The sequence below is a fragment of the Lissotriton vulgaris genome, chromosome 6, assembly GCF_964263255.1.
Source record: "Lissotriton vulgaris chromosome 6, aLisVul1.2, whole genome shotgun sequence".
Taxonomy (NCBI): Eukaryota; Metazoa; Chordata; class Amphibia; order Caudata; family Salamandridae; genus Lissotriton; species Lissotriton vulgaris.
The window spans coordinates 1,481,064,963-1,481,086,203 of record NC_141694.1 but is presented as its reverse complement, the minus strand read 5'-3'; the positions used below and the strand labels follow the sequence as shown (position 1 = coordinate 1,481,086,203).

General features: G+C 45.7%; 1 protein-coding gene across 6 annotated transcripts in view; it reads left to right on the top strand.

Annotated features, from left to right (window-relative positions):
• The window catches only part of EHBP1 (EH domain binding protein 1), a 1,903,610-nt gene that overhangs the window by 1,715,625 nt on the left and 166,744 nt on the right, over positions 1 to 21,241 (top strand). For all 6 annotated transcript variants that reach the window (XM_086927633.1, XM_086927634.1, XM_086927631.1 and 3 more), the window contains 2 exons: positions 1,699 to 1,798; positions 9,026 to 9,099. In XM_086927633.1, coding sequence (XP_086783759.1) covers positions 1,699 to 1,798; positions 9,026 to 9,099 — 174 coding nt within the window. The remainder of the gene's footprint in view (positions 1 to 1,698; positions 1,799 to 9,025; positions 9,100 to 21,241) is intronic.

The following is a 21,241-nucleotide window of genomic DNA, read 5'->3' as shown; positions in this document are numbered from 1 at the left end:
GTTAAACATCTCACCATACTTTTTTTCATAGATGAGTAGTTTGCCAGTCTATTGATTAAGGCATAAAAACAGTTTAATTTGATAGACCTAGGGCCTTCCTGCACAAAAACTATTTTGAATCATTCAGTAGTAACTTGCTTTTATTTTTAATAAGAGTCGTTTGGGCAATCTTAATGCTAAAAAGAAAAAAAAAACATTTTGAACCTAAAATAGTATCGTGTTTTGAAACTATTAACATTGCACACGTGTCAATTTCTGGATCAGAAATGACCCAGCCATGGGCACAATTGGCCCTTCACCAGGTTGCAAGCTTTTTCTCAGCTTGATCTCTTGGCCCACCATCTATTGTTACTGCCATGCTGCTTCCTCAAATAGAGATTGAAATAGAGTAGAACGGCGGATCCCTTTTTTGTGCTCTTGAAAAGAAGAAAAAGCCTAGGCACAGCACATATTTTGAAAAATAAGTAAAGTCCTACAAGCGGTTGTCTGTGTATTTTGGACGAATAGCTCAGTATGTCCGAGGTTCAGGGACGGTTTTTTGGGTCTCTTTCTATATTCTTGAGTGACCGATTTTATCATGTATTCGTAATCCCGGAAGAAGTTCAGATGTTTACACATGTAGGAGACAAAACACTCTGGAAATATTGCGCTGCAGTCTGTTCTGTAAAAGACTTGCATCTAAACAGATTAATAAATAAGACATCCTTTGGAATGAGTGGAACAGAATTTGCAACCGAAACATTTTCATAACACAGTAAATCCGAACTATTAACGCCTCGTCCCTGTATATTGAAAACGGCAGGCTAAATCAAATATTGTCCCAGGCAGTCATCTGTTTAGATAGAAGCCAGCGCGTTTCCCTTATCTGTTATGAGTTATTGACAAAACACTATCTCTACAGCTCTAATTCTTTTTTCTAGGCTCATGTGAGACTAGAGCCTCCGACAGGCAGTGCGATGGCGAGTGTTTGCAGGTGTCTGGGGGTGCTATGCATTATCAGCTAGTCATGTTGTAATTGTGATGATACTAACGTATTCTGTGCGCATTTCCCTGGAACTTTACTCGTTTCACATATCCGTGCGCTTCTTCAGTGCTGAACCTTGGTATGATAAATAGGAACTGCTCACTTGAGTAGCTTAGGAAACCGCTGAGCGGATTCCTATATTTTCAAAATGTTTGCTCCTCACAGAACGTCTATAAAGTAAAAATGTCTCTCTTCAGATCAAGTTTTTTAAAACAGCTAAGGCCAGCAAGTTGTACCAAGTAGGGACTGTATTGCAAGGTCAGCACCTCTTGTGATCTTTGTCGAATTGGTTTAATGATTTTAGTTTTCTTCTTTTTTAATGGTTGACTGTCAGCACTAAGAGTTCCTCGTTGAAACATAATACATTTGAAGTCTATAGGTAGGATTAAAGCTGTGCAACACTGTACTTAGCGCGGTGATACGATTTGTAGGAATGTTAAGAAATACTACAAATATACTCGCCGGAATGTTGTCTCTTAGTTCGCCCTTACTCACACAAAGACTGGATATATGTGCGTTCTCATTCACAATGTGTGCATGCAGACCTTTTCTCCAAAATTACACCAGAAATCATACATATTGCTTTGATTATATCAAGTGCATTTCTCCTCCGCCTTCCAATTTTCTGATATGTAGAACGTGACTGACGTTCCGTAAATATTTCCACTTTACAGGTCGAAACACGGAAGAGGAGGAAGCCATGATGCAGGAATGGTTCATGCTCGTGAACAAGAAAAACGCGCTCATAAGAAGAGTGAATCAACTGTCTCTGCTGTAAGTGTGCTTGTTAATGGTGTTGCGTTGTGTTTTGCTTGCTCCTGTGTTCCCTTGCCAGACATGGCTGTCTGTATTTAGGAGTGGGGGGTCAAGTGTCTTTACTCCAACAGTAGAATTTTTCTCCGAAATTCTATGGCAAGGCCTGCTATTAGTAATTGAGGTGGGGGTGTTCCTTCATGATACAGATTGCATGCAGAAAAATAAGACAAGATGTCTGGTGCTCCTTGCTGCGTGATGAAACTGCATTGGAAATAAGTGTGATTTGTGTTGCTGAGTGCCGTAATATAGCAGGCACCAGAGCATCTGCTGTGCAAGAGACCTCACTGCTAGTGTGCTGTACTGTTGCATTGTGCCTGCCGGTCCCCCTCACTATGTAACATCTTAGAAGGGGGGTCGGCAGGCTCCATCTGTGTAAGTCCAAGCTGTAGGGCAGCCGGGCGTGATGATGTATGAAGATGATAAAAAGGGCCCAAGAGCAGGGCTGGCTAGTTTAAAATCATTGCATGACTCAGAAGTCTGTGTCTTACTGATGTGTTGCTATGTACATTACACTGGCAATGAGGAGATCTGGACCCACACTGCCCCTGTCAGCTACACGAGCCTCACCTCACCTACAGGCCACCTACCCCTGCAATGTCTGAGAGGCTGGGACTCACCAGCAGGCAGGGCCTGGGCAGCATCACTTTGTGCTGCCCATATTGTGCCCAGAGCGTGCTTCACTCACTATTAGGTGAGGGTGCGCATTCGCTCTCACCCCCACGTTTTGCTGCTGCCTCCTCCAGCTACGGGTGGGACACTGCTCATCCCAGACGCCCTGCTCACCCTAGCTAATAGCAACCAACGCCCAACTCCACAGACAGATGCAAGGATTCTGGGGGCAAGTAAGGGCCTACAGCCTACCTGCATTTTCTTCTGAGGCTCATCCCTCACCTACTCGGGCCTGGCTTCACCTGCAATTCAGCTGCAAAGCACCCCTCCCATACAGCCAGGCACCTAGGAGCACATTCTCATGCCACTGTTGCAAGCATTCGGAAGTGGACACATGTGAGCCCCACTAGGTGACAGCTAAACATATGACCATCTGGCTTCGGCCGCACACCAGCGCAGGACTTGCCAGAAGGAACAGACACCAAGTGGCAAGGACCCTTTTGCCCAGTCACCCCAGCTTAGCTTCCCTGCCGTCTTCGGACGACACGAGTGGACTTGCCACATATCTTGCACCTATAGCTTATATCCGAATCCTGGAACCACTCGTGATCAATGGACCCCCTCCCACACAAGCTGCTTCCTGGAAAGGCTTGATGGACTGGCTAAAAAACGACTTTGTGGTCATTGAAGTGGCGGAAGAGCAGAAACCGCCATGGTTTTGCATCTGGTGTGGGCAGACATAAGCAAGATAGTAAAGAACGTCAGTAAAGATGGACTTCCTCTCACACGTGTATCACCCTCAGGATGTCATCACTGCCTACTTAGGGCCGTTCTCCAAGCCGGATTACCAGTGATTTCATCTTTGACAAAACCCAGATGAATCTCTTGATGTCTTTGCATGCATCCAGGAGTTGGCCAGCACCTGCACTCTGCCCGATGCAGAGGATGAGATCAGGGCCCAATTTATACTGGAATGTGCTTCGTCTAAGCTTTGAAAGCAGATGCTCCAGGTTCCCAACATGCTGATGAAGGACATACTTCTTTAGGTTGATCCAAAGAGCTGTCCAAAGCCAGAGCTTTCCACATGGAGACAGCCATGCAGAAATAAGTATTGGTAAAGACTGAACCTCTCAATGTACTTTTGAAAGACGCCCCGAAGACCAAGAGAATTCCCAACAAGGCTCCCGTACCTGCGGGCCCATGTCGGTTTTGTTGAAGTCAATACCCACACACAGGTGAGTGCCCAGCCACTGGAAAGAAGCGCATGGCGAGTGGGAAGCTAAACCATTTTGCAAGTGTGTGCCGTTCAACGCAAAAGTCCATAAAGCCTCAGCAGAAGTAAGTGCAAGCAGTTGATGCCGAACCCAGTACACAAAACGACAGCGATATGAATGATGACGAACAAGCAACGGTGCACATCATCCACACGGTACACCCAGGGGTCAAGCACTCTCGTGCCACCCCGAGGTCAGGCACTCTCGTGCCACCCCGAGGTGCAACTGCACATCCATGACACCCCAGTCATGGCCATCATCGTCACAGACACCTTCATCAGTCTAATGGCCACAAACCTCTACGAGTTACTGCCCAAGCCTCCAACTCTCCTGCCCATGCTCATTGAGGTCCACACGTTTGGGAGCGACATGCCACTGCACATATCTGGAGTATTTTACGCAAACCTCAGCCACCGCCACTCCAACTCCCGGGCCAACGTGTACATATCCGATGAAGGGACCAGATTCCTCCTTGGTTGTCAGATGGCACAAGCTCTCAGCCTCATACATTTTGCTTTTTCCATTCAAGTCACATAATTAGACATGCTGGAGTTCTCTGCATTCTTCGGAGAAATTGGGTCCATCAAGAACAGATCAGTTCGCCTACACATTGACAAGTCAATTGAACCTGTAGCACTCAACCACAGAAGGGTAGCATTTCACCTGCAAACCAAGGTAGGACAGAAGCTCAGGCAACAGGAGGAAGTGAAAATCATTGTGAAAGTCACAGAACCCACTCCCTAGATCTCCCCGATAGCAGTTGTCAAAAAGCCAAAACAACCAGACGGAGTGGGGATATGGGTCGACATGAGAATACCTAACCTGGCAATTAAAAGTGTGAGGCATCTAACTCCTACCATTGATGACATCATCAGGTAGCTGACCTGTTCAAAGTGGTTCTCCAAGATGGAGTTACGGGTGGAGTATCGCTAAATACCTCTTTACTCTGATTCACACCACATAGACACTTTCCCAACGCATGTGGGGCTGTTGCTACAAAAAACTGAGCTTAAGCGTGTCTAGTGCAGCCTAGGTTTTCCAAAACCTCACATAAGAACTGCTCTCATGACTCCCTGGTATATTTGACGTTAGTGATAACCTCCTGGTACACGCCCCCCCCATAGAGTGCCACCTGGCCTGGCTACTGTCGATTTTCCCCTGGCTACAAAAATGTGGCCTCACCCTCCATAAGGAAAAATGCAAATTCTTTAGGTAAGATATATGTCTCTTCTGATACTGCTTCTCAAAAGATGGAGCAGCCCCCGTCCTAGGCAAAGTGTAAGACATACAAGAGACATCGGTCTCCGTAGTTAGGATCTTCCTAGGTATGGTGACTTATTACGGTCTGTTTATCCAGAACCTCGTCGACCTCACAGCAATGCTCAGGGAGTTCACAAAAAGAACAACACCGTAGGTCTGGGGTGAATCTCAAGAGACCTCATTCAAGAACACCAAAGTAGCGATGTCTGCTGAAACCACGCTCGCCTACTTTGACCATAAAAATATGTCTGAGTTAGCGGTGTTGTCCCAGCACCAGGAAGGACAGGAGTGGACCCAGATCACCTATGTCAGCCGCTCCCTGATTCCCACTATGAAATGGTACTCGCAGGTAGATAAATGAGCCATAGCTGTGCACTGGGGGTGCTACCACTTCCATCTATAAATATATGGACACCTTTTCACAGTCCACAAGGACCACAAACCGCTGATTCTGCTCTGTGAGGGATCCTCTTCTAACCCTCCACCGCAAATTGGGAAGTGGATTCTGCAGCTTCAAAAATATAATTTTAACATTGTGCACAGATTGGGCTCACAGAATCCAGCTGACTTCTGTCGAGGCACAGCCGCCCCACTATCCCGGCTGAGGAAGCACTGGCCCAATAGACAAAGGGGTACGTAAGACTTGTACTTGAGAGAGCATAACCCCTCCCGATGTAAGTGCAGGAGGTAACTGAGGCCATGGAACAGGATGATTGAATTCAGCTCCCCATCAGCACTCTCAGAATCTCTGACCGGAGGATCTTTACAGACAGATCAACCTACCAGACTGAAGAATCGTGGCAGAAAACTCTTCAGTCCCTTCACAATATGCAACAGGAGCTGTCGATCACAGCCAAAGGCTGGCCCCTGCGAGGCTAGTACTACCACACAGTCTAAGACAGCAAGCAGTCTAACTCGCTCACGGATCTCATCGAAGAGTAGTGAAAACAAAACAAATTACCCAGGGCCAAGATCTAGACCATCCTGTCGAGATGATGGTGCAAAGGTACGACGCATGCCAAGCGACCAACCTCCCCGAGCCTCCAGCCCCCGTAATCCTAGAGAAAGGCCCAAGATTTCCATGGTAAAGAGCTAGCTCTGATTTAGATAGACTCCTAGATGGGATCTAAATGCTCAATGTAATCAACTATCTCTCCAAATATCCTGAGATTGAAATAGTACCCTCTACCTCCGCCACAGACGTCAATCCAAAGATGGAAATGATCATGGCGGCTCATGGACTAAAAGGAGAAATCTGTACTAACAATGGACCCCGGTTCAATAGCAGCAAATTGGCAGAGTACCTCCGGTCCCGGAATACCCATCACAGATGCATCACACCAATGTGGCTCCCAACCACCAGGGAGGCAAAACTATTTGTGAAAACTCTAAAGAATGTGATCCGCATTGCAAAGACAGGGCTGGAAAATATAGAGAATGCAATTTACATGTTTGTGCAAGACTACTGTGCCATGCCACACTCCACCATTGGGGTCTCTCTATAACAGACACCACCCCACACCACCCTCAGTCGGTTGAGAACCAGGAACCACAACAGTAAGAGTTCAGCCTTAGGCAACGACTCAATGACTGTGCCAGTAGGAAGAGGCGAGCTAGGCTAAAGACTTTCCAGCCCGGAGACAAAGTTCTAATCAAAGACCGCTACCCTGGAGGCAAGTTCAGTCGACTGTTCGAGCCCAGACCTTGGAAAGTAATCAAAGTAAGGGCATGAAGTTGGCCGTCCAAAGACGCAACAAGCGTATCACGGAACATATCTTAAATGGTTTACATTCCAGTCAAGGTAAAGGAGGACTGTAGTCTTGCAGTGTGGCAGCCGGTCCGCCCCATTATGTAACACCTTGGAGGGGGGGGGGGGGGGGGGGGGGGTTGGCAGACTCCACCTGTGTACGTCCGAGCCATGGCGCAGCCGGGCGTAATGATGTAGGAAGTAAATAACGAGCATTGGCATAGCCAATAGGTCTCGCTTTTGGGACCTTATGTGTTTATCCTGAAGTTTTAGCTATGTTGTAGAGCATAGTGGCTAATGTGCATTATGTTTAAAAGTTATAATAAAAAGTGTTAAGCATTTTTGTTACCTTTATAAAAACCAAGACGACATTATATACAACTGAACAACCTCATTAAAAAAATATTTTAACGTAAAAAATGGCTTCTATTTTTTTTGTACCTATGTGGCACTGTCGTATTATTCTTCCACCCATAGCCTCTCCTCCCTCTCAAACTGCTGGTAGCTTAAGTCAAGAACTCCCACAGACGGGAGGGCTTGAGGCTCCATGCAATCCAGTGCAGGGGGTCACCTCCAAGACAACAGAGGCTACTCTCCCCTAGAGGTTGTGGCGCCTGAGACCATGCAGTCTGCTCTTAACTCCAGGGAAGCTCAAGAGCCTTTGATAGACCAACAACTTCACTCCACAAGCCTCCGGTAGTTCAGTGGGTCCGATTGTTAGTTGTACATACTGTGGGAGAGCATCATTTTAAGTGTAAGAGAAGTTTGTTATCCACCAAGGATCAAATTACTGTTGCAGCAAAAGTGAAAGGAAGTTGTTTGTTTGATATTGTTTTGGATTCCGAAGTTTTATGGAGCACGATTTTCCATGTCTCAGAGATAGTGCAGACTTCCGTTGTGCACAGTACATTATTCTGCTGTCGATGCCTATCGTGTGCAAGGCCATGTGTGTTAAACAAACTTTGAGCCAGCCGTATTGAAGATTTACGCCGCTAAAAATAAAACAAGGATCATGGTGTGTACGGAGCAGACTGGGTGGACCAGACACACAGCGTTTCCCTTGCGGGAGCGAGCTGGGGCACCATCTCTTTTCAAGATAATTACAAACAGATGGCGCCAAAGCTCGCTCCCGCAAGGAAAACGCCAAACGTGCACGGTTTGCAATAGAAAGCAATGCAAAACGTGCACGTTTTTTGCCAAAATGCTGATCGGTTCCAAAAGGTCCCGTCCTATGTAGCGCATGCACGCTGTGTAGACAACACCTAAAAAGGGACCGGGGGCAAGGGGGGCTGTTTGAATAGCAGTGCACGACTTTCTGTGTTTGTGTCTTACTGAGGCGTTGCTATGCAGATTACAGGTGATGGGTAGCATGGGAACTAAATAAGTACCACTAAGTAAAGTGGAATGACAGAGCGTTAAACAACGCATTGGGCATGATGAGATGAGATTTTGAAACTTCAGGAGCGGCAACACATTGTCGTGATGTCACCAGGTCTTTAAGTGAAAGCTTTTTCAATAATAAATACAAGCCATAGTTGCTGCTTATTTATCACATGCAACTAACAACCATTGACAAAGCTAATAATCCTGATTTGTTTTAGGTATAATGTTACATGTTGTATCATATATCTGGATGCAATAACGTAAACGGCAAAATACCAGTCAGGTGGCCAACCATACTAAGGACCGATTTTTATTTTACGTGTTTTAAAGCCCTTAATTACATTGGCCAGTGGCCACGCCTCTTTGAGAGCGCCCCCCGTTTTTTAATCCCACTTAAGCCCTACCGCCTAGTGTACAGAAAAGTATGTACATGTTCTTCTTGTTACTCTAATAGTGGGGCGTGTTCTCTTTTTTGCGCTGGAGTCGAGAAATCACATTTAGATGACAGTATTTGTGGGGTGGGGGTCCCTGTACACCCCACCCCCTTCCTTGCTCTTATGACCTATTTACAATAGTCCGGACTCCGGACTGCATGTGTACATGCTGCACGACTTTGCCACGTGGTCGGGGCCTCTTTTTATGTAAACTTCTTATCTCCTCACAACGCCTGCTTAAGTGTACATGCTCAGTTGGATTAAATATCAGTTCAGTCTGAATGGCCCTTGGGATGGCGCGTGCTGACGCTCGTGAGTGCCACCTGCTCAAAGGTCTGTGTATCATTTGTGCGCAGTAGCTTAATGTGAAGCAGAAAAGTCCGTTATGACTCCCCCGAATCAATGTGTGTAAAAGGTGCTTGAAAGTGTTTAATGATTTAGCAATTAACATATTGATGAACTTTTCCAACTTGCCCAGGGAAAAGGAGCACGACCTGGAACGGAGGTACGAGCTGCTGAACCGGGAGTTGCGGGCGATGCTTGCCATAGAAGGTAAGTTGTTTGCATACGAGGCTGCTCTGCTCGACAGACAAAATTAGCATTTTTCGCTCAAGGTGTTGCCAATGTATGCAAAGCACGTTTTCCACTCCGAGATATAGTAATCATGTTAAAGGCCACCGTTAACTTGCTCGGTGACGCACTTTAGTTACTGTCTCTACCTATGTACTGTTTCTTTAAGGACAATGATGGTTTGACTGTGTGTAGTGAGATTTCAGACGTAATATTAATTCAGAGTTGACTTTCCGTGGGCGATGTTTTAGTAATTTGCAGGAATATTTGCAGAGTAATAGTAGGGGAAAGAGATTCACTCCACCCGCAGTCGCATTGCCCCTTCTTGCTCATTCAGCATGCTATTCGAAAAGTGAGTGCAGGGGGTGTGTTTGATTGTTTGAGCTTCCAGGGTGGCGCCTCTGTAAAATGACTACATTAATTGTCCTTTGTAAACAAATCTGCGCACTCCCTTACTGCCTGTCTCCCTACTATGGCCTTTTGCCGCCAGTGGCATGCGTTCTCCCAAAGGTACCTTCTCTTGCAGCTGCGGTTTCTATTCTCTTATGAGGTGAATGACAGAGAGGTGTAAGGGAAATCCTGCTTATCCCTTCTATTCTTCCTTCAAGTGAACTGCGGAATAATCCGGGATGAATCATAATATAAGTAAATATCCAGATAGCTTTAACAGTGCTTTCATTTTAAGAACAATTCCAAATAGCTTAAGTGTTTCGAAGGCCATCCTGTTAAGACCTCTCTGTTGCAAACGCTGACTTACAGTTCAAAGATGTCAACTTAAAAGTTAATCCGCTAGGCGCTGTAGAACGGACCTTTTCTCTAATCAATGCAAATTGATTTTGCTATTCTACATTGACCTCGAGCCCTTTGACTGCCCATGGTAATTTCTTTCTTCACCTGATAAGGTACCTGATCCATAAGAAATCAATTGTAATTAGTTTGGAGACTTTGGTAGAAGCCTAAGTTTGGAGGAGAGAAAGCAGAGGCAGCCCTGTGACTTTCTGATACTCGCCAGTGTTGCGGCCTCTACAATGGCAATTTCAGATGAATGTGAAAAGGGCAGTATTTTTCAGTTACATTTCTTTTCAGCTGGATGGAATTTTGACCATGGCATTGAACTGGAAGAATGGGATTTTTATCGAGGTGAATGTCCTAATATACCCTATTTGCTATCCATAAAATGTTTCTGAACATCTTGAACCAGTGTTTAGATGCTTAAAGCAGGCTAAAGCGGACTAACAACTAAACACAAAATGAGGTCCCAGGGGACAAGTTAAAGACCCTAACTGCTAAACCCCCTGACTTGAAATGACACCAACAAAAATTAGCAGTGAGTTAGGATAAAACATCAAATCATGTACCCAACGCAAAAGAACAGGGAAAGTTTCAATTTGAACGAGTTCCCATCAGTCCACCATCGAGACCGCCCTTCATCATCTGGGATCTCTACTCCATTGTAAGGTAGGGAAACCTCAAAAGACTTGGTGGTATTGGTAACCAAGTCGAGGGTATCCCAAACAGAATACCAAAGATGTTCAACGGGTAAGTCTGGTGAGGAACTGAATAGCAGTGCTAGAAAAATGTGCAAGTGAAAAGAGAGAAAAGAGGCTCTAAAATTAGGTAGTGGTAGGGGAAAACAACTTTAATATACACCCTCACACTCCTAACAGAATAAAAAACAGTGCAATAGTAGCATTAATAGGAAACTACTAGCTGGAATACTAGGTCGACATGTTTCTGCAGTCTCGTGGAGCCTAGCGGTCTCCTGCTGCTTCATCAGGACCAAATGCTACTGCTATTAAAAAGAAAGATAAACCATATCACCTGATATATGTAAATCCTACTCGTCTTCCCAACCTACGTGGAGAGAAGAAAATTATGTGGGTACATGATAGAGAATTCAATTCACAGACCACAAACAGATGTAATCCGTAGTGGAAACACTGTGACAAAATTTAAATAATTACATTATTTCTAAATGGACTACAGAACCATTAAAGCGGACTAACTCCACACCGGTTTTTTTTTGTGTGCCGCAATCTTGCTGGCATTTGGCAGGATGTATTTCTCATCCTTGGTGAATGTTTACAGATTTTGTTTATGCTTGAGGTCTTGACAGTTTTAATTGACATATTCCCTGCTCCTCAGAATCTGAATATTTTCTTCCTTCGCCTTATCCGTTACTCTGTTCTTGATTCTTCAATACTGCAGGTCCACTACGGTTCCTATGGTTAAGAGCGGGCTTGAGAAACTTAAGAGTACCTCGGCCTTTTAGGAGGCAGATGCTAGGCTGATCAGTGCCTTAACCAGGCGCACATCTGTCTGGGAACCATTAGTAATGTATGTCAATAACAAGGGTATATGATGCACTTTTTGTCTGGTAATGCAAACTGATATGAAATTATGCCCTTTATTGCTCTAAATGCTGCAATTCTTATTTTCTGGGTTAGGTTAAGAAATAACACTGTAAGAAGAAAGATATATATATATAAATATATGGAAGAAAAGGTTGCCACCTAGGTGGGAATGCACTTACAGGTAGGAATTAATGCCAGCGCAAGGGCGCGAGCTGCGAACAGAGTCCCTTTCCTGCCAGACGCGTTTCGGGCCAACGCCCTCTTCAATATATGTATATATTTATGTATATATATATATATATATATCTCCATCCAGTCCTACATAAAACTTGAATTGGTGTTTACCTCCTGTACGTACACTTTCGATTTCTATGCACTTTATTTATACGACTGGTGCTGCCATGGGGTCTGCGGATTTGTTCTGGGGAGGATCACATGTATGTGATCTTTATCCATGGATATACGTTTTTTATAGACTAATGATTGGAACCATGTTTTAGCAGCTCGCACTTTAGGTTATTATAGTTTTTGCAGAGGCATGAAATGTATTTGTGCAATTTCATTTCCGCAGCAAGAAAAGTCTGTGTTGTCATATAACGTCTGCCTTCTTTTATTATGATGTTAATGCACATTGTTTAAAAAAAGTGTTGGTAGTATCCGCAGTTGCATGAGTCCAGCAGTAAAAAAAATTAACGTCTCCTCTGAGATGTAATAAATTACTTGCAACACGTTTGCACCTACTACCTCCGCAGTGTGAACCCTCATCCCATCAGCTGCATACAGTTATCTGGTGGGGATACGACCAGGGGCCGGCTGGCTCACAGTTAAAGCGGCCTGTTCAGGGTGGGCCTGTGGCTTCGAGAAGGCTGTGCGTGCTGGGAGTGAAGCAGTCACAAGTCACCTGCCATGCGCTTGTTGGCGTATGACTGACTCTACCCAACTTGGATCAGTAAGTACAAAAAGGGCTATTTTTAGAATTCTTTAGCCATGCTTCACAGCATCGAGGATGCTGGACAACACGACTAACAACCATTGGCAAAGCCAATATGTCCCAGAGGTCAGACTTGTTATGGTTTCAGCATTAGTAACATTCACATCTATCATTAGTAGGGCCTTGGAACTTTGATTTTATGTTAACCAATTATCCATTTTTATGTTTCCAGTATTTAGACAGAGAATATTTGATGGTTATTATGTAAGTTAGTAGCCTTGCGTATCCTAAGTACGGACACTTCCCCCCCATAGTCTGTGGAATAGCTAAATTTTTAAAGCAGTTTTGGCTCATTCGATGTAAGAGATTGTCAGTAGCTGTTTAATCCTTGTTTTAGCTAATTTATTAATGGACCTTACACCCTTTTATCACTTTTTAATATTCTAACATTTCTACTGACTTCTTATGGCATAAAACTTTTTGTATATTTGTATTGATTGTATTATGTATGTGCTTATAAGATATCTCTGCGTATCGAATAAAAGCTTATGACTGACTGATTGACTGATTGTAAGTTATATTTAATAGTCTTTTGAGTTTGACTATGCTCACCAGAAATCTTTTTGTTGACAAAGCAGACTAGTGAAGGGTAGAAGATCTGCTGACTGACAGATAATGGCGAGGTATTAGACGTTGGCCATGTGTTTCAGCTTCAGCCATGTGTGTCAGCTTTTTTTCTAGCTTTAAGTTGACCAGTATACTACTTAGTGAAGACAGTCATCTCTTAGCCAGCTACTAAATTGATACTCGTTAGATCAAAGAGCCTTTTGCACTGCAGATACATGTAAAAGCGACCGTAGAAGTCGACCAGTGTAGGTTGAAAGAAAAAATTGCTTTGCCATTTAGCACCAGCGTGGAGGACAAGATTGCAAAATCCTGGTAGATTTTAGAAAGACTACACTTGAATCTCTCTACAGATAACTCTGCTGACAGACCATCAGAAAGAGAGATTCATATGAGAATGCGTGCGGCCATATAGCCTCTGTATGGATGCAACCAAGACCTCATCTGGTTGTAGTATCCAGACTTTGTTCCACAGACTTACTCGTTTAGATTTTGTGTTGTGTTTCCATGCTGGATGGATGGTGCATAGGAGTAAACCAGAAGTCCGACCCCTTCTCAGTAGCTCTATGGTATTTATTGCCTTGACCGAAAAGATGGGCTTACACCCCTGGTGCGGCCTCTGGAACGAGTGCGCTCATTTTCTGCTCTATAAACAGATCTTTCGCTGTATTCTGTACATCTTGGTTCATCCCTGGCTTAGAGTTTAGAGCGTGCACTCTTGTAAAAGGATTTATGCATAGGTTCACTATTTTCGTAGTTATGGTTTATATGATAAGCTTTTTTATATTTAAAATCAATATGTAATCCGGTGGAGGAGCTTATCCCCTCAAACCCCATTTGTAAATCTATTTTCACTTTGTTCCACGGCCCAGCCGCCGTATTGCATAGATTGATTAGGTGCGGCGGCAGAATCCTATCGCGGGGCCTGCTCTGATGATGATGCAGACTCTTTCAGGATTGCTAGTTGACTGGAACTAAAGATAAGAGGCGGCCGCCCTTCGCCGGCGCGACCGCCACAAAACTAGCGTTAATTTTGTATCAAAGCGCGGCCGAGGGGCGGCAAGTTCGGCCCGTTTCTGGGAATGTGTTTATATGTCAATACGGAAAGGCTTTTCCTAAAGCACTGATCACATTAATCATAGAAATAATAGTAATGTGAAGTCAACGAAAGGGAACAATTAAGTCCACATGGGCTTAGGAGGCATGAAAGGGCACTGTGAGAGTTGCACGGGGCTCAGCACCGGCGCTCGGCATTCAGCAGTTTGCGGCCGTGCTCAGCTTTACCACTTAAGCCGATTTCGCCCAGTTTACGTTTCTATAGGCATGCTGTTCGGGAAACCACAAAGCAGTCGCAGCCCTTGATCTAGCCTCCCAGATACACCGCCTGTGAGTGGTAACCGTGTGTGACAGGTGATACACACAGCTTTGCATTAAATGCACAAAAGAGAAGAAGGTGCCAACATGTTTTATTTTTAACTGTTATTTCTCTTCACCCTAAGCTGAATTTAAAGGCGTTCATTTCAAGTAGTTATTTCTTTCCAGGAACAGGAGTGCATTCTTTGCTTAAAGGCATAATTACAGTGTCTTTTCATAGAATTCTTCCTGTGTGAAAAGAAACATGGAATGTAGTTTTGTATTTGGTCGAAGCTTTTGACAAGTTTTGAAGAACTTGATCACAAAATGGTTCTGCCAGATAACATTTTAATTTGACTACATATTTCTTGAAAACACATTGTTAATAGTTACGTGCTTGTGTGTTATGAACGTTTAATTGGAAAGAAACTTGAAAAACTGCTTCCCCTGACACACATAAGCTGTGCACTGGAAACGTTGGTGTGGTGGTTTGCAAATTAATAAAACAAATTAACAGAATAGTATTGGGGAACGTCTCAATCTAATAAGGTAGTTAGGTGACCTTGACAGCACATTTCAAAGATTTGTTTGGTCATGTAGCGCTTTCAGACTCTGGGCCTCATTTATGGTCTTCCATTCTCATTGACTGGTTGTAGTCGAGGTGCTCCGAGTTCAGAGCTTCCATTTCTTAGCTGCTTTCCTTCTCCAGAGACTGTAACAAAAAGTAGAGAACAAAGTTGATGTGCCCAGCTCTCATAGGTTGGGTGTCATTGAGAGACGGACCGGGAGTGGAGCAAAGAAGGATGATACCCAGCATAGGGCCTTATACTCTGCATTTTGAAAAAGGGTATGCAGTTCCTTGTATAAGAGAGCTATGAGGGCAGGATTTTACCAGTACTGTTCTTCGCTGATATTGAATTGCTTTCAATTTTTTTGGTTTTTCATTTCAGATTGGCTGCTCTACCAGCAGGTACTTTACCTCTTGGTGCCACTTACAGTTATAAATAGGTTAGCACACCACTATGCCTTCAAATTTTTAGTGTAGAGTTACTATTTTTCTAGGTCCTGAGGAATTGCCGCTAGATCATCATGACTTAACCGGCAAGATACATGTCAACCACACAAGGCTGAGCGCAACAACCTGCAGCATTATTTATTTATTTTTTAAAAACTTTTTATTGTTATTTCGTTGTCATACATGTTTATACGTCAATAAACTATAATCATCTGCAAGTAATTGGTACACATCACATTGCATTGCATACACAACAGTTCCGTCTCGACTCCTAAATAGTACACTACAACAGGTGACACCATTTCTCCCAGTATCCCTCCCGTGTCTACATCATCCAGATATACTCATTGCCCAGCCCACTCGTCCCCCTCTGTATTCATGGACTATCTTCCGGAGTAGATGTCGTTTCCGGAGGTTCACAGATATTTCCTCGGAATTCATTCCACTTTCCTCATATTCTAGACCATTTTTTAGGACACACTCTGTGTGTGTGTACACTGCTCTTTCTGCCACCATGGCGGCATCCATGCCATTTCCCATTGCTGCTGTGTAGGTAACACCCTGGATCCCCAGTTCCTTGCTATATTGCGCTTAGCAATCGTCATCCCAAGTGTAGCCCAGTTCTGTAGTGCCAAGTTTAGGTCAGTAGGTTGCCAAATATTAAAGAGACAGCATCTGGGGTCTCGCTGGACTTCTGCCCCCCCCGCCACTTCCGAGATCTCATTCATCACCTAAGTCTGTTTGCCATTTTCCCTTCAGTGCTACCATGGGGTCAGGTTGATTACTAACCAGTTTACGGTAGGTCTGTGATGTGGCTTTTTTGTCCATGTAATCCGCGAGTAGTCTGTCTTCTAGGGGGGAAGACTCTGCTAATTGGGCACCTAGGGGGATAGCGCTCTGAAGAGCGTGTCTAATTTGGCCATAGCGATAGAGTTCAGTTTCTGCCATCCCATACTTTTCTTGTAGATTTGCAAAGCTAAGGATTCATCCCTTCACCCAAAGATCACCGATTTTAGTGATACCTATGAGGTCCCACTGCCTGAATCCTTTAGTGTTCGCCAGGGTTCCCAAACGACGAGTCTCCCATAGTGGGGTGGCAAGTGTCAGTACTCCTTCCCAACCCAGCGCCCTTTGTGCAGTGTGCCAAATTTTAATCGTGTTTGCCATTGGACCAGTGGGCATGTGTCGCCTCATGTTGGTGTAAAGGGCCTTCATCAAACGGTCTACGGGTAGCAGATTCCTGTCTAGTCTGAACGCTGGTTCATCCTGCGGGACATGAATCCATTGATTTATTATCATTAGTTGTGAGGCCCAATAATACAATTTAACGTTTGGCAAGGCAATTCCCCCGTCATACCAGCTATGCACTAGTTTGTGTTGCGCTATGCGGGCTGGTTTACCGTCCCATAGCAGCGAGGAGACTGCTGCTTCAATTGCTTTAAAGTAGGAGGGGGGAACCTGAAATGGGGTATTTTGGAGTGCGTAGAGGAATCTGGGGAGCGCCAACATTTTGAATAGTGCAGCTCGTCCCAGCAGTGTCAACGGAAGGGATCTCCAGTGTTTAACATCTGCTTTGAGTCTCGCTAGGGGTCTCATCAGGTTTTCTTCCATAAATATAGGGTCTTGGGTATAGGGCCATGCAATATATAGAGCAGTGATTTTGTCCAGTTAATAGTGTATCCTGCCATTGTCCCATACTCTGTAAGGACTCCGAGCAGGGCTTCCAGAGACTCTGTCGGGGACGTTATATATATTAGTACGTCGTCCACGTATAGCGAGATCCGGTCTTCTCAATCTGCCTCCCATTTTATCCCGCGGATCGAAGGATCTTGCCGTATCAATGCCGCAAGTGGTTCTAGTACCAGGGCAAAGAGGAGCGGAGACAGAGGGCAGCCTTGCCTCGTCCCTCTCCCCAATGTGAATTCCCTTGATACGCGGCCATTCGCTACCATAGCGGTTTTGTGTATAATAATTTGATCCAACCGCAGAATTTTGGGCCAAACCCCATCTTCCAGAGTACAGCGAACAGGAATAGCCATTCTACATGGTCAAACTCCATCCCGACGTCTAATGAGAGGATGGCCGCATCTTCCTGGACCATTGGCGTCCGGGCCAGTATGCCATGTAGACGGCGTAAGTTAAGGGAGGTGTTTCGTCCAGACATGAAGCCAGATTGGTCTGGATGAACCAGTAACTTAAGGTGCGGCTGTAGTCGGAGTGCCAATGCTTTAGCCAATAACTTGGTCTCTGCGTTTATTAGGGATATCGAACGGTAGGAAGAAGTTGCCGTCCAGGTTTACCGGGTTTGTAAATTGCAACGATCGTAGCTAACCTTTGGTCTCTGGGTAGCATCCCTTGCTCTAGGCAGTTGTTATACATATTATGTAAATGGGGCGTGATGGTGTCTGCAACCTTTTGGCAGACCATTAGGTCCCATTGCCTTCCCCGTGTGAAGTGCTGTCAGTGCTGTCCCCAATTCTTCGGCCGTGAAGTCTGCTTCCAGTTCGTGCATATCGTCTATTGGCAGTGTAGGCATTACTATATCGTGTAAGAATTGCATGTTTTCCTCTACTGTGGCTCTGGCGCACAGTGTATATACCTTTTCGTAATATGTTGCTAGCTCCTCCACTATGAGTTGGGGATCAGTTGTGACCATATCGTCCTCTAATGTCAACTGTGCAATCCACCTAGTCGCCTTCTCCCTCATCTAAAACCATGCTATCATTTTCCCCGTCTTATCTCCCAGTTCGTACACTCTATGTAGGGTATCAGTGTATCTTGTTTTTGCCATTTCCTATGCATAAGCTCTAAATTCTTGGGATGCCAATGTCGGGGCCTGTGCTGTGGTATCAGTAGGATTTGTGGCATGTGCCACCTCCGCTCTCTGTGTTCCTTCTTCTAGGGTGTCTAGGTTTCTCCTATTTTCTTGTTTGTGACAGGTAATGGTCGAGATGGCCTGACCCCTAATTACTGTCTTGTACGCCTCCCATAAAATGCATGGCGAATCTACTGATTGTGTGTTTTCCTTGAAATATTGTTTAGTAGATTTTACAAGGGCCTTGACGATCTTATGATTCTTTAGGTATCCGGGTAGAGCGGGTAAACTCTCTGCCTTCCGGGAAGCTGCGTAGTGTATATGAGTTGCAATGGTGAGTGGTCAGAAATGCCTCTCGGTAAGTGTTCAATCTCACTCACCCGTTCAGGTGTTATCGCTAGAGTCAGGATGTAATCTATGCGGGAGAGACTGTTGTGTGCCCCTGAGTGAAAGGTGTATTGGTGTTCTGTAGGGTGTTTAAGTCTCCAAATGTCCGTTAGTCCCATTGCGTCTATAAATTCCCTCAGGGCCTAATTGGATCTGTTTGCCTCCCTGGGTGGTTCGCGGTCTATAGTAACATCTACTACTGTATTAAAATCCCCGCCTACGATCAGTTTGCCCTCAGGAAGGTCAAGTAGGAGTTTCCCAAGGTCCTTAAAGGCTGCCTGGTGAAGTGTCGGGGGGGATGTATACTGAGACATGTTGTAAATTCGTCCCTCCCATTGGCAGGACATTGCGGCAAATCGGCCCTGGTCATCAGTCCAAGTTTTCTTTACCACCAACGGAGAGTTCTTATGTATCAGTATACCGACCCCTCGGGATCCCGATGTGAACTCCGCTTGAGAGACCATTTTGAGTCCCCAGCGGTCAAGTGCTTTGCAGGCTGTCCCTATTAAATGTGTTGCTTGGAGTAAGACCTTTTCGCTTTAAATATTGCAGTACTAGTCCCCTCTTGATCTTGTGTCCTAGCCCAGTTACATTCCACAATATTATGGACAGGGGGGGGCCTGGCGATCGTGGCGGCTGAGAGCTGGTGTTTTGATTCCTATATCGAGACATAGTGTGTGTGGTTTGAAATCATTAAAGCCGTTGTATTCCCTGCATAGTCTGATCTGAGGTGCATGCCATGCGCATAAATACATTGTACCATTACCGACAACTGTCCTTGTTGTGTGTGTACTTTCTGTGCAATCATCAGCAAAGTTCCATGGAGAGATTGTAGAGCAATAAACTTGTTACATAACCAAGTAAACTCCCCAGTACCCAAGATCCGTACCCCCCACCCTGCCTCCCTGCCCGGAGGATCCAGAACCGTCCACCACCCCAACTGAGCAGAGCGCTTACAAACCCCAACAAACCGCATCGCTCTTGAGGGCGAGTCTTCCATGACCATCACAAAGCCCCCCCTTTTGGTGCAGGTTATACAGTGCTGCTTATAATTCGTTAAATCCTACCTGCGGGAGCCTCCGTCCCTACTCCCAATACCTCTCGTCAAGTGTATGTCTCAGTGTCTGCAATCGTTGTCTCAACCCGCCCCCCTTTTTTGCGCCCAACCATGGGTCCTGCCAATGATATCATTGCAATGTTCCAGAGTAATATATGTTTTGAAGGTTTCGTGCTCCGAGGTCCGTAGACGTCTAGTGTTCAAAGTTCGTCGATATATACCATCTCTCTGTATCTCGTCGGCCTCCTCAACGATTATTCCACGCCGTGTCTCTGTTCCTGGATCCTCTAGCCGGTCTCCAGCCCTCGAGCCAGTCTCTTGCTTCCCCTGGTGACTCGAAGAACCATGTTTTCCCTTCTGATTCCACGCGTAATCTCGCTGGAAAGCTCATTGAGTATTTCAATTCTCTGACGCGTAGTTCCTTTTTTACTTCTGTAAAACTTTGCCTTTGTTGAGCGACTGCCGCTGTGTAGTCAGGGTAGAAGGTGACTTCAGAGTTGTCGATTTTTATCGGTGGGGCAATATGTGAGGCCTGTAAAATGGCATCTCGGTCTCGAAAGTTGAAGATGCGTGCCAAAATTGGACGCGGCAGCGCTCCCGGGCGTGATTTGCCTCCAGGCACTCGGTGAGCCCGCTCCACCGAAAAATAGTTAGATAGACCCCTCGGTTGGAGTTGATTCTGGGTGAGATCTTCTACAAAAAGATCTAGGGCTGGGCCCCCTGTGGTCTCCTGCACACCCACTAGGCGTACATTATTGCGCCGGGACCGACCTTCTTGCTCATCAAGCTTAGCCGTTAGCAGGGTATTGTCGTCTTCCAGCTTCTGTACTTTTTGCCGTAGTTCCGCCGTATCCGCTGCCCCGTCGTCGTTTTCTCAAAGTCTATCAAGCGATCTGACATTTTTGCGAAGTCCGCCCTTATGAGGGAAATGTCAGTGGATATTGTGCCCATTGACGACTGCATTGTTTTCAGGGCACCCATTACATCTTCTAGGGTGACCCTTAAAGCATCCGCAGGTTGGTCGGCCGGTCGGGCTGTTGTTTGCCACATATCACCCTTGGGGTTGTCTGGAGGATCCTTAGTGTATGCAAATTCGTCCAATCTGGGGGCCTGCTGCACTCTCGGTGCTTTTCAACTCATTGTTCCTTACTGCGGGTATTCACTGGTAGGTGCAGCGCGGTGTTTTAGGTAGCAATCCGCCTTCAAGTGGGTCCTCGTGTCGCCCCCGTGGCACCCTGGGGGCGCTACGCTGTTAGCCAGAACCGTCCGACTGGGCCCGCGCCGCTGCCACAGTGCCCCTTCCTTGTTAATCCCTCGGTAGTGTAGGGCTGGCGGCCGTCATCTTATCATGCCGGACTGTCGCGTTTTTAGCCTGCCAGCACGACCCACGGGCCAGATCTCTGTGTGGTCTATTTGGGCCCTGCAGCGCCGCAGCCGGGTCCACCGTTCTCTGTCGGGCGTCCGGGCCGCTCTCAGTCCCTAGGGGCTGGTGCTCTTCCCCGCCTCAGCGCCCAAGTCTGACACGAGTATGGTGGGTCCAGGAGTCTCTCTACTCGCGCGCCTCTCTCTTCTGGACTGCCGGGGGCCC